Genomic DNA, 13,162 nt, shown 5'->3' with positions numbered 1-13,162 from the left:
CGCCTTGTCAGCTCAGCCTATCCCAAAAAATCTGCCAGCTAAACACCAACATCACATGCACGCGCCCGCTAACACACAAAACCTAACCAGAACATTATCAGCAAGTACTGACTAGTTACAGAAAAGGGCTTCTAACCAGGAGGTCCCTGGTTCAAATCCCGGCTCACTCACTGTGTGACCCTGAGCAAGTCACTTAACCTCCTTGTGCTCCGTCTTTCGGGTGAGACTTTGGGGTAAGTGACTCTGCAGCTGATGCATAGTTCACACACCCTAGTCACCAATTCGCCTTGGACAAAGGCGTCTGCAAAATAAACAAATAATAATAATACAATACCTCCAGTGCCTACATTACATACCTCCACAATCCTGCAATCGGAAAATAGTCAATCATCTTTCAACTAGTTCAACTGCTGACCAACTAGGCGAAGAGATAGATTTATTACTGTAGCTGCTGCAGCCCCTGGAAAGGTGTCCCTTGGTCTAGGATGATGGAAAATGAAAGCTTAGAGGTTCGTTCTTTTTCTTTTCTTTAAATTTCAGAACAATGCCGCACATCCTTGCGTATGTAGCTAGATTTAGCTGGTGCCGAGAGACCGGGCGAACACGTGGCAGACAGGAACGGTACCCTCTCGGGTACAATCCTCGGCACATTATGCTGCGTTTCCAAAATAGGTCAGCTCAGATGCGTCAGCTCCACACAGAGATGTGTGTGTCAAGCAGGACAACCCAATGAGAAAAGGAGCTAAACTGCTCTAACAAGTGTTGAGATTAGAAAGCATTGCTTCATCACACTGGCATTGATGTACAAGTGCAAACTATCACCACAGTCTAAGAATGTGGAATCCATTATCAATGACCTACACTGCATGTAGCCCACAGTACAATGAGGACCTCAACAATATTATGTTGTACAATACAATTAGTATTGGTTAAGGCACTGAACAGAGATCAATTGGCCATGAGTTGGTAAAACATGAAGGTTTTTACAGTATGGTTGAAGAGACACAGACAGTAAACCATGTTGATTGACATATACATCTAACATAATGTCAAATTAAGAGACTAAAGATGGTTATGAAACAGCTGTTGAGGGTCTAGCACAGAGTCGATTTGACTAGAACAATAGAGTTAAGCCAAAATGGCAAACAATGCTGTTTTATAACATTGTCTGCACGACCTTCAGGAAAGCATCCTGCAGATACCAGGGCCTAGTTTCCTTTAAAGGGAAAGCTGCCTGTCAAAATGATCCCTCACAGGTTCTATCTAAAGCCTGTCCGGTTGGGGGGGGGGGGGGGGGGGGGGGGGGGGGTCAAAAATAAGCTGTGTACAAGCGGAAACAAAAAAAATATCTTAAAGCTAGCATACAGAACTGGACAAATGACCCATAAACAAAGAAGAGTACAGCACACTGACTGAGCTTTGAGAATAAAGCAAATGTTAAATGATCAGTGTCCACACCACTCTGCATTGCACCTATGTCCCTTCACAGGGTTAACACTAAAATAAACAATAAACAATAAACCTTGCTTCATCCTTGCTGGAAGTTTCAAGCAATATAAATGCATAAGCAAACTGTTTGTAAATGCACAGTGAAACCACGGTAAAGCACAGGTAGGCACAGTAAATTATAAATAGCTCTGGTGAAGCATAAGTAGTACATTTATAGAAAGGAAAAACGCAAAATGAATGCAAATACATGCCAAACTTTTATATGGGATGCATGTTGTTTGTTTGTCTGCTTCATGTGTACACAAGATCTGTGAACTATTTACTATGGGATTGGTTGACTTCTTCCATGCATTACAACCCATTTCACTGCGCTCCAGTGATTCCTATACATTTTTAAAACCTTCCCATTGCAATTGCTGGAAGACAGGTTTCGCCGTCAGATTCAGTCTAAAACTTGCCTATCGTTCAAGCTATAGAGGCACAGCACACTGGTGAGACTACAGGCATGAACCGGCAGGCATGAATATATTATAAGGCACACTCATGCAGTGAGCAGGCCGTACAATAGAAGCATACTTAAAGGGCACTGTAGAGCAGTCGAATTCAACTCAACAGTCAATAAACTGCTAGATTAAGCAGTAGCATTGGAACAATTGTTACGGGGGGGGGGGGGGGGGGGGGGGTGCTGAAAGGTATTGTTACCGCACCCCCAGCACCCCTAGTTCCAGCGCCCCTGACAGTAAGCAATCATAATGTACTACACATGCAGTAAATGCATCTTTATCTAACAGTATCTTTATAGATTTCAACAGCGTACCAAAATATGCATTCAGCATACGGTACAAGGTTCTACAATGAGCCACCTGCATTCAACTCTGCTTCTTTTGAAGGCTGCAAATAGTATGCTGCATGCTGGACTGTGTACAGTGGTGCCACCAGCATTCAGTACTGGGGTAGTGACAGCCAGCAAAGTACTAAAAGGGGACCTTTGATCGTAAAGACAAAATCAACTCACTAACAAGACATGTACAGTATTCTGGTCTTTGAAGCAATAAATTCAACACAGACCATCCAGTGTCTCTTGCCAATACATTCTCACACAACCAGCAGTGTCTCTGCAGTTTCGATTCCCAGCCAAGTGCTGTGCTTGTACTAACTATAGCAACACTCCTACCTTTTCATCTAGGGCCATCCCTGTGCAGCCCACACAGTGGAGTGGAATCATTGCAAGCAGGTGTGCAGCAGAGAAAGGGAGAGGAAGTGGGGTCTCAAGTCCTGGCTCTGCAGAGATCTGCCCTGGTGTGTGTGTGTGTGTGTGTGTGTGTGTGTGTGTGTGTGTGTGTGTGTGTGTGTGTGTGTGTGTGTGTGTGTGTGTGTGTGTGTGTGTGTGTGTGTGTGTGTGTGTGTGTGTGTGTGTGTGTGTGTGTGTGTGTGTGTGTGTGGATGTGGATCTCCAACTGCGAGGCTGGGAGAGCAGCAGAGCTCCGCACAGCTCGACTCCACAGTCAGAGCCCCATCAGCAGGAAATAAAGGAAATGGAGCGCTTCTCACATTTTTAACTCCTTGTTGGCACAACGCTGGTGCAGTTCTCTTACTGCAACCTATTTCCAGTAACAGAGCTGGAAACCAATGGTATTTATTTATTTATTTAATTTTTTTTTTTAAATGTAAGGCTCAATTATTTTACCCCCCCACACACCACTTTATTTAAACATTCTCATTCCTCTATTGAGAACTTTTTTCAGTACTGCGATTGATTTCTTTGCATCAAACTTTGCCAGCTCTAAGACTGAAGAGCAGTTTTTTCTGCATTAAATATGCTGGGTCAGGATTTATCAGTACTGAAATGTATGGCTCCATTTCCTATTGACTTTGCTGGCTCTGTACTTGGTGCTGTTTGTACGGAAATATTTGGATCATCAATAACTATAAAAACACTCAACTGTCAATGTTTAATTAAAGACATTGAGGAAAACATTTAATTGAAACTGGGTATTCCTTAGAAGAAAATCTTGGATATGGGATTATCTGTATAGAAATATTGTAGCTATTTGGATGCTGTCACTTTGTTCTGCATACATAGCAAATTACTTAATACAAAATACTGCATTATTAGCACTGCAATATTTTTATAAGGATACTGATCAACATGTAATTCAGATGTTAACAAGAAATATCATTTAAAAGTAGGATTGCCCCAGGGACTAGCACAGAACAATTGCGCTCGCTCATCATAACTCCCTGTTCTTTCACTGTGAATAATTCTTACATAATCTCTCATATTGGGGCTATTGTTGTGAAGCTGCCTGTCTCTAATTAGATCTTCCATGCAGAAATCGCGGAAGCAGTTAGACTGTACTCTGACTGACCGACCCCTCTGGCGCAGTGTACTAAACTGGGTCAAAACGCAGATCTCCGGTACAGCCAATTTAACCAGACTGCCTGCAAGACTTCACACCCTTTATAGCACGCAGGGCCAAAAAAGGAAAAACAAACAGCTAATGTTGCAAAACTTTTAATAAATAACACAGTATCTTAACCCAAGAACCCTTTGTTACATACAGTTTCAACTATGTAAGTTTCTTGTTACCTGAATATTAGTATCTTCTCTATGGAAATGCAAGTCTCAATGTAATTCTTACCCAATTTTTAAATTGTGTGCCCTTTTTAAAATGTATTTCACTTATTTAACCAGTCAACCATTGAGACTGAAGCCTCTTTTACAAGGGGGTCCTGGAAAACAGTACAACATAATTACAATGTATAAAAACAAACTGCAAAACCTTAAACACTCACAGGACACATTATTTATTTATTTGTAATACTAGACCATATCAAAAGACAGCCAAATACATTTTAATCATTAAAAAAAAACAAACAAACAATTATGAACACCAGCAAATCGCTAATAAACCGAGTTTTTGTGATGGCTAGTAAAAGGAGCCTATACTGTCCTAACCACTCTGCTGCCTTCGCCTGTCACCTGATGGCTGGCTTGGGTGCCGGTGAAGCTGCCCGCGGTTAAGGTTTGTAGCAGCAGCAGACATCCTGGGATTGCATGATCAGTGCTCTTGCACGTCTGGGCTCTGCGCTAAGTGATAATTAGGAGGCCTGTTGCTCTGTTTACATCTCCAGTAAGGAGACGCTCAATTTAATTCCTGTGATAAACAGTAATTGCCTTGTCGACTCCAAGCCTTACTATTGATTCGCTTCATCATGTCATCTACAGTGGCAAGCTAAACAGAAGCACCTAAATGGTGCCTATGGAAAAAAGATAAAACCTAAAACAGTGCAGTTTTTTGACCAGCACTATCTACATTTCCAGAGGTGTTATGCATATGTATTCTGCTAATTCGTTACTGTAAATTGCATGTTATAATTGCATGTCATCGCATACCATAGTGCCATTAAACAGAACAGCACAAATTATAAAGCAATGCTGCATTATCTTACAGAAATTCAAATTGGTGTTTTTAAAAAAATTTGTGGCCAGTTGTTACTTAGCCGTGAATTTGAATTGGATTCTAATTTCGTGAGATTCAAAAGTACCTAAAACGAACACGATAATCAAAAGAAGCAAAACTATAAATCATGTTTGGTATTATAGAAATTATACAAAAATGTTACATTCAGCTGCGTTGGAACAGAAAGACCGAACTCCAGACAGGCTGCAGTTTATTTTATCCGATTGTTTTCCCAAAATCACAGGGCATAACTGTGATCGTAACTGCTGGTTTACCATCCCAGCAAAAGCCATTTTTAAGTTTGACCTTTCTCCAAAACACATCTCTCTGTCACATGTTCACGCACTTTCTCAATTCGATCCATTTACATTTGCGCACTTTGAGTCGATAGGCTGTAGAAACGTGTCCTTGTCTCAGAGTTGAGAGCAATCTTACAAGTCTTTAGGAATTGACAGTGCAAGCACAAAGAGAGGATGGATATTAATGCAGGACACCGCTGGCAGTTACAGGAGGCTTAAACTGAATTCTCAGCAGCAGCAGTAGCCAGGGAAAGCTGTAGCCTCAATGCTGGCACACACCCAGTCAGCCAGCTATTAGCTAAGCCACAGTGTACTTGATGTACAGTGAAGAGGCCAAAATAGCTTGAGTTATAATATGTCAGCACTGTGCTCATTGAGATTTAGAAACAGTGATGCACTGTTTTTAGTTTGGTTGTTTTTTTTTTTTGAGGTGCACAGGTTCCCACTGCTTTCTTCTGCCGTATTTCAGCCAGGTAATAACACACTGTGACACTTTCTTCTCCAATGCTATAAAGGAATTGTAGAACAATAAGAACAGCATGCAAAAAAATACATATATCCAACAGGCCAAAATCAACAGGGTATAGCAGAAAATTGCTTAAAATCCTAGAGAAAGTATTTACCAGTATAGAACCCTTGAGATATATGATATGACATTTCAAGGGGGTCCTGGCAAGATAAGGCAGCAAGAAACAACATTATAAAATCAATGGCAAAACTAGACTAATCATTCAAACAGGACACAAAACACTAAAAAAACAAACAAAAAAAAAACACAAGTGTCACACAAAACAAAAAACATTTACATGGTCATAGTCAGCATGTATAGGATTTACAACCCTAGTCAGATTTTAAAATACATATGTCTGAGTGATCTAGAAAGGTATTGCAAAGAGGCTGTTTTTATCTCAAAGATGAGATGTTTGATACACAGGCATGTTGGCCCATATTAGATCTCAGTTTAGGGATTTTAAAAGTAGGCACATCATTTGATCTTAGTGCATGTCTCTAACAGAAATGTATGGTAATTTGGAGCATTTCAAGTGTACAACTTATAAACTAAACACAGGAAATGTGAGAGCCTCCTATTCTCCAGACTAAGCCACACTAAAGTTTCCTAGAGAGTACAGTGGAGCTGGTTGTAATCTGCATTAAATATCTTGCAGCACTGTTATAAATGGGAACCAACTTTGTTATAGCTATGAGTTCCGCTCCTGTATACTGAAACCGCATGCCTACCCTTAAAATGAGAGGTGAGCCTTAAAACAAAGCATTGAAACCACGAGACCCACCTTGGTGTTCAGCACCAACAAAGATCCCAAACCTCGTGAAAAACCGTGTAAAGTAATCAACTACTGCTGGCTAAACTACAAAAGCAGCATTAACTCAAGCATCCAACAGAAAACACCACTTCAAAAAAGGGTATCTTTCGTCCTACAGCTTTACCCAAGGGAAGAGAATGAGCGCTTCCCGAATCCTTCGCGATCCCTCTGAAGTATGCTCAAAAATAAAAACACATGGCTGGGGACTCGATGGATTATAAAATGAGCCTTTCAAAAATAAAAAAAACACAGATCCCCTTTTATTTTGGTTGGCTTTAACTGAAATCTAGAACACATTTGATCAGAATAGAAAGGTCTACAGATTGTGATGGTAATGCATCGTGGTTTTGGGGAAATAATTGCACTAAAAGACTAATTTCAAGGAAAGAGTGGAACAAATGTTCCTAGTAAAGTAATGCAAGCATCATGCAATGCGCAAAGTCAGCTCTGGATACTGTCTCAGCATTACAAACCGCATAGAATTTCTAGTGGGATAGAACTCTGAGATAAAAGCTGTGCTGTTGTCAGCTTCTAAGAACAACAGACAGCAAGCCTTAAGACTGCACTTTAACCACTAAATGTTCTCAAACCACTATAAAAGTCACTGCAGAGGCCAAGGCACAGACTGCATTAGCTAGCCCAGCTAGTGGTAGGCTGCACTCTAAAATCATTATTATTGCTAGAGGAGACTGCTGCTTCTGACTGCAATCCTCTTTATGTATATTTGCAAGCACTTAAAAACAGATGGTGACAAGAAAGCTGAAGGCTTATACAGGCTGTCAGCTGTGCCCTAAGATAATGAATCCCTGCACTGCATTGTGAAGGGGGTCCTGTATTTTACTGCACAAAAAAACCCATATAAAAGATATCCATATTCCCCATACTATCTGAAAGCAAGCTTATTATTCGCTTATTAAAACTCTCCTATTGTTAGTTTCCATTTAAATGCTTCTCTCAGTCAGTGTATGGCTGATAGTTCAAATAAATCTGAATATTCATTTTGTAAGACCTTTCCTTTTATATGGGTTGCAGCTATTTTAGCGAGCCACATCCGTGGGCATGCAATGCAGTGCCTACGCAGGTGTTTCCAACAAAGCGTGCCACGTTACCAGGCAGCCATGGCCAGGGGTTCAGTGACACCTCTGACTCAGAGGCTCTGACAGTCTGACGGAAAGCAGCCTTCATTCTCCCCTGATGAGGTCAGCGCAAGCTGGGAACAATTAGGAAGGGATTCGGATTACCGGGGCACCTTCCCCTCCCAACCTGCCAGGGAGGCTTGCCTTGAAAACAACAACAGCAGTGCCAGCTCCGAGCGAGGGAACTACACTCCCATTGTGTTGCAGTTGGAGCCATTCCAGGTTTTCACTTGAGCCTAAACAATAAGCTACCTGAGATGTATGTGGTGTGTTTTATTAAACTCAGGTATGGCTAATTAAGTTTACATCAAACTTTAGAATGGTTCAAACTGTTATACAATTGGACACCAAGTGTTTATTCATTTTTTTATTATTATTATAATTTTTTTTAATATTGAAAAAAAAAAAAAAAAAAAAAAATGCATTAGGATTACCCAACTGGAATTTTATTCCAAACAGGTGCATTGCCAAAAATAATAGAAGCTCATGGGCATGGAGTCTACAATTGGAAGGGTATCTCAAGTTTTTCTGAATGTTGAGTGTCAGCCGTCTGAAGATTTTTTGAGGAGGCAACAGTCGTTTTTGTTCGATTTTAAGTTTTTTATCATCCTTATGTAACTTGAAACTGCCTGTAAATTTCCCCTAGAAATGAATTAGCAACTAACTGACAATCATTTACAGATTGCATCAGGCTTGTTTTGAAATCCCAGGGTGCTCTTTTATATATTTCCACTCTCTACAGTAAGTACTAGATGTACTGTATTATGTATTTATAACTCTGTCAACACTGCAGAAGAGTAAGCAGATCAAGGAAAGGAACATTGACTGTTACTTTTAGTAGAACACTATGAAACTATGCACAAGGAATAAATAAAGAGGTTTGAATCTGGTTTGATTCACATCAGCTAACTCTAATGTTACCCTTTTTTATTAACAACCCTGGTCCTGGAGAGCCCCCATCCTGCAGGATGTATAGGTCATCAATGGCTGAAGACCTGGAACACATGTTAATTGTCACTAATTAAGCCATTAACTGGTTCAATTAAGTAACCTGTTCTAATAGCATGTACCATTGTACTTTGTATGGGGGGGGGGAGGGGGGGATATTGAAAAAATACTAATTAAAAAACAAAAACATACAATTACTCCAGTAGCAGCAGATTACATTTTTTTATTAGAGTTTAAGGACTCAGAGAAGCAATGAAATCAAAGAATGAAAAAACGTGATTAAGAAATATTACCTTCCCTTTGCCAAAGACACTTATCTGAGTAAGGAACATTTATTTTTATTTCACACATTTTCCTCATTTAAAAAGGTAATAAAGCTGTTACTGTTTCCTCATAAAGGCCATCTTAAAAATACAGCCTATGAATTTCGGGTAAAATGTTTGTGTTACAAATATATACATTAGGAAAAGGACCTCCTTTTTAGAACTTCGGTTTTATTTCCTGAGCTGTCCATAACCTCCTAACGCTGTAAGTATTAAGAAGTACTTGGCAAGCACAGCGACAGAGTGTTCTGCCTTGTGATGTAAACAAACTGGACTCTCAACAAGGCCTGTTTTCTTCTCAAAGAATAGCGGACTCTAGACAAAACTACTGCAGTTTAAAAACTGAACATCTAAGTCAACAACTTTAAAGTGATTCTTTTTTTTTTTTTTTTACTTTAAAAAAATGATATATTTTTCAAAGCATACCAATGGAAATGCTGCAGCTGCCTCAAATTCGTCTTTATTAAAATGCAGCAGCTATTCCCTTCAGCCAGTCCTCGCAGCCTCTCTTGAACAGCAGCCATTACCGCTCACAGGGGAACGATTACACGGCTACCTGCAGGGCCACGGCCCACTCCACAGACCAATCCACAGATAAATCACGGCGTTTCCACAGATGGCAAAAAAATAAACCCTGAAATGAATAGGGTCAGAGCTGCATACTTCTGCCAAGAGAACAACTTATCCAGCCCCATCTTTGTTCATGCACACAGGGGACAGGAACTCGCAATCTCCCAAGGCTTACGTTGCTGGTTCTGCCAAAGACCGATCACCTGTATTCATGAAACATTACTACTGCTCACAGGCTCAACATTAAGGGAAATGAATTAAAGCTAGAATTAAAACCGAATTATTTAGTACTGTAAAAACCTTTGTATAAGTTTATTTTCTTATACAAAAAGGGGGGAGCAATTTATATCCCGGTGGAACCTATAGGCTTTTTCCTGAAATTGTTGTCTCAAAAAGGGGGGTGGGGGGCACTTATACACCAATACGAATTATACGCTGTTTTTTACGTTTTTTACGGTAATCACTGGCTGAACATTAAGCACAGGAGAAAAACACACTTTCTATACACCGATCAGCCAACAAACTGCTAACTGATCTAGGTCTTATATACGGCACACGTGACTCATTATCTGGTTAAGCGCCTTAGTGTATGTTGTGCTACTGCTATAGCAGTACACTTGTTTCGCATTTTGCTTAACAAGTGTCGTTGCAAGGTTTATTAGAATGGGATCAGAACATTTTTGTGGCACAACCTGGGCTTTGTTTTAGCTGGTGGTTTTTAATTTTAAGTTTAGGGTTTGAACCCCTAGCTAACTGAAAACGGACATATCAAGAAAATAAAATGACAGTACTAAATATTAGGCTAACTGTATAGACATAACTGCACAGAATGCAAACCATCATTAGGTAACAATGTGTGCAATGTGCTTGTTGCACTCAACTTTGAATTTTACTGCTTAAAACATCAGTGCTGGGCAGCTACTGTCGCCAATACATTCAGTGTGATAATAAGCCAACGTCTGGAAAACACCTTTGAGTTTGTTTACACCACACACACATACCGAGCCTACTTAAAGTAGTAATATCTATTTAACCCTGAATTATACCAAAACTGTAGCACTGTAATCTAATTGGATCAATTAAAGAGGGAGTAATTTAAAAGAGAGCAGGCATGCTTTGCTGAAGTCAACATGTATTAATAAAAAAAAAACGCTGTTACGGTCGACTTGTGACAGTGTTTGATCTGGGTAAGAGCGAAACTGGGCACGGTAGTCACTTTTTGTGGGACGAATACATTGAAGGCGTACAATTTCGCAATCTCATGAATTACATCAGCTGTACATAGCTTCCGAAGAATCTTGGAAACTTTGAAGACACCCACGCCACGGCTGCTAAAATTAGGATTTTATTCACCTCATCACAATGATTATGTTGCTGTACTGCTTTACGCCCTTGGCTGATGTCAAAAGCATGCTGTTAAACAACAGATCTATTATTAACGCATTTCTTTAATTGTGTACTTTCACTACATACTATCAGTCATTCCCACACACTGCTCTTTATTCTACATGGTTACAGGTGGAGAGCAGTCTTCCCTTATAAAAGTCTGCCAGGGTATTTTTGCATAGTATCTTTGCAGTTTTACTATGCATTTACCATAGTTTACCCTAGTTTGCCATGTGTATTAACTTGAGACCGTGCTTTACCATACCTCGCTATTCTTTACAATGCTTACCTATGCTTTATTACACTTTGCTATGCTTTTTACTATATAAAATAGCATAAGGGTTACCATGGTTTGTCTAAAAAGGCAAGTCACTGTTGAAATGTACTATTTGCACACTTGAAACAGAGTTGTACTGAGTAGGTATGCATGTACATCTAAGCACAGGTGGCTTTTCCAGAGTGCATACATGGGTGCTTTTTGTGTACAAGTGCATTATTATTATTATTATTAGTTTATTTAGAAGACTTACAGAGACTAGGGTGTGTGAACTATGCATCAGCTGCAGAGTCACTTACAACAACGTCTCACCTGAAAGACGGAGCACAAGGAGGTTCAGTGACTTGCTCGGGGTCACACAGCGAGTCAGTGAGTGAGCCGGGATTTGAACCCGGGTCCTCCTGGTTACAAGCCCTTTTCTTTAACCCCCAGACCATGTATACCTCTTCAAGTCTGACAGCATATACTAGCAAGCTGAGTCCTTGTAACACTGTTCTGCTATCTTATACATCGCACACCAGAGCCTGTGTTTCTTTGGGATTTTAGCCACCAGCTAAAATCTTAAAAGGGGAAGCAAGAAAATATATTTTGTTGCTTAAAAGTCTGAAATGTCGAAAGAGCTTTTTATTGTAGTCACTGGAAATACATTCTTCTTGATCAACAGAGAGAGAGAGTGAGAGAGAGAGTGAGAGAGAGAGTGAGAGAGGAGAGAAAGAAAAGCAGGCCGCATGACTCACCGCTGTTTCGGTTTTTGCGGTTCGATTTGCCGCCGCTGAGCAACATTTTCAAGCTGTTTCGGAACATGGCAGCACTGGTCCTCGACAGCTACCGTCAACTCTGCAGAGAGATGAAACAAACAGGACATGAGGCCAGTCAGGGAGGCACAGAACTGTGCTGATACACCAACCAGGCATGGCCCTTAAGGAATGTTTTCCACCATGGCTACCATTATTCCAACAAGGCATAGAAACAACTTTCTTACTCTTGTCAAGGATGCAACAGATCGTTAACTAAATCCTACTGTTGAGATTTGAACAATCCCATTTTTTATATTAATTATATGGAATAATACACATTTTTGGGACGCTGTTAATAATGTGTAACAGGATGGAGGCTGGGCACGAACCAGTGACCTCGCGCAACTCAAGTGAGCATCTTAACCACAATGCAAAAGAGCCGGGCTCATTCTAGAAATTCTCTCACTGACAGGGGACAGGACAGATCTGTAATAGCATATCATTAGGGCTTCTGATTTTCGGTTTTAACCGATAAAACACCCCCCAAGTAATGTTGAGTTGCTACTATACATATTTTGGCAGAAAAAACAAAACAAAAACGCTCAAGCATTTTGGAAAGTAACCGAAAACACTCATTTCATACAGTATATCAAAAATGAAAGCCCCGAAAAAAATCGATTTACATAAAACTCGAAAAGCTAAAAATAATCACCAAAAATACTATGAATAAAACCTGAAAAACGGAAGCCCTAATTGGAATGTGCATGGCAAAAATCCCTTCAAAGTTTTTCATACTATGATAAATTCATAGCACGTTGATTATTGTCAATGTCCATAAAAAGGTTTGATCAGTTATGAACAAGCGGTTCAGTAGTCATCAGTAATAGCCAGAACAAAATGACAGTGCTCACTCATCAAAACTCACTTAGACATGTTCGTGTTTCACCCTTGTTTAAAATAGGAATACCGGTCAGATACAATGGTAACAACCACAGCAGCATAAATGCTCTGGTGATAGGACAATGACAACAAAAGAAAAAAATCAAATCACACACACACACACACACACACACACACATCCAAACAAAAAGCAACATTTTTAAAAGGGAAACCAAATATTTTCATTTAAAATTTTATTGGGGGGGGGGGGGCATATGAGCTGTGACTAGCTCGTTTACAAAGGCACATGTGGCTAAACATATTTAAACGCACTGCATGTAAAGTTCGGCATAATCAATCTGCAGGAGGATT

General features: G+C 40.1%; 1 protein-coding gene across 9 annotated transcripts in view; it reads right to left on the bottom strand.

Annotated features, from left to right (window-relative positions):
• Positions 1-13,162, bottom strand: part of LOC121301861 (protein TANC2-like) — a 159,838-nt gene that overhangs the window by 102,673 nt on the left and 44,003 nt on the right. For 7 of the 9 annotated variants that reach the window (XM_041231524.1, XM_041231527.1, XM_041231528.1 and 4 more), the window contains one exon: positions 11,912-12,011. In XM_041231524.1, coding sequence (XP_041087458.1) covers positions 11,912-11,978 — 67 coding nt within the window. In that variant the 5' untranslated portion in view covers positions 11,979-12,011. Of the gene's footprint in view, positions 1-356; positions 660-2,623; positions 2,643-11,911; positions 12,012-13,162 lie in introns of those variants that run through there. The other 2 variants (XM_041231535.1, XM_041231534.1) reach the window with 2 other exon arrangements.

This window comes from Polyodon spathula, chromosome 28 (genome assembly GCF_017654505.1).
Source record: "Polyodon spathula isolate WHYD16114869_AA chromosome 28, ASM1765450v1, whole genome shotgun sequence".
NCBI lineage: Eukaryota > Metazoa > Chordata > Actinopteri > Acipenseriformes > Polyodontidae > Polyodon > Polyodon spathula.
Note: the sequence above shows the minus strand (reverse complement) of the source record. Positions and strands in the feature narration are given on the sequence as shown.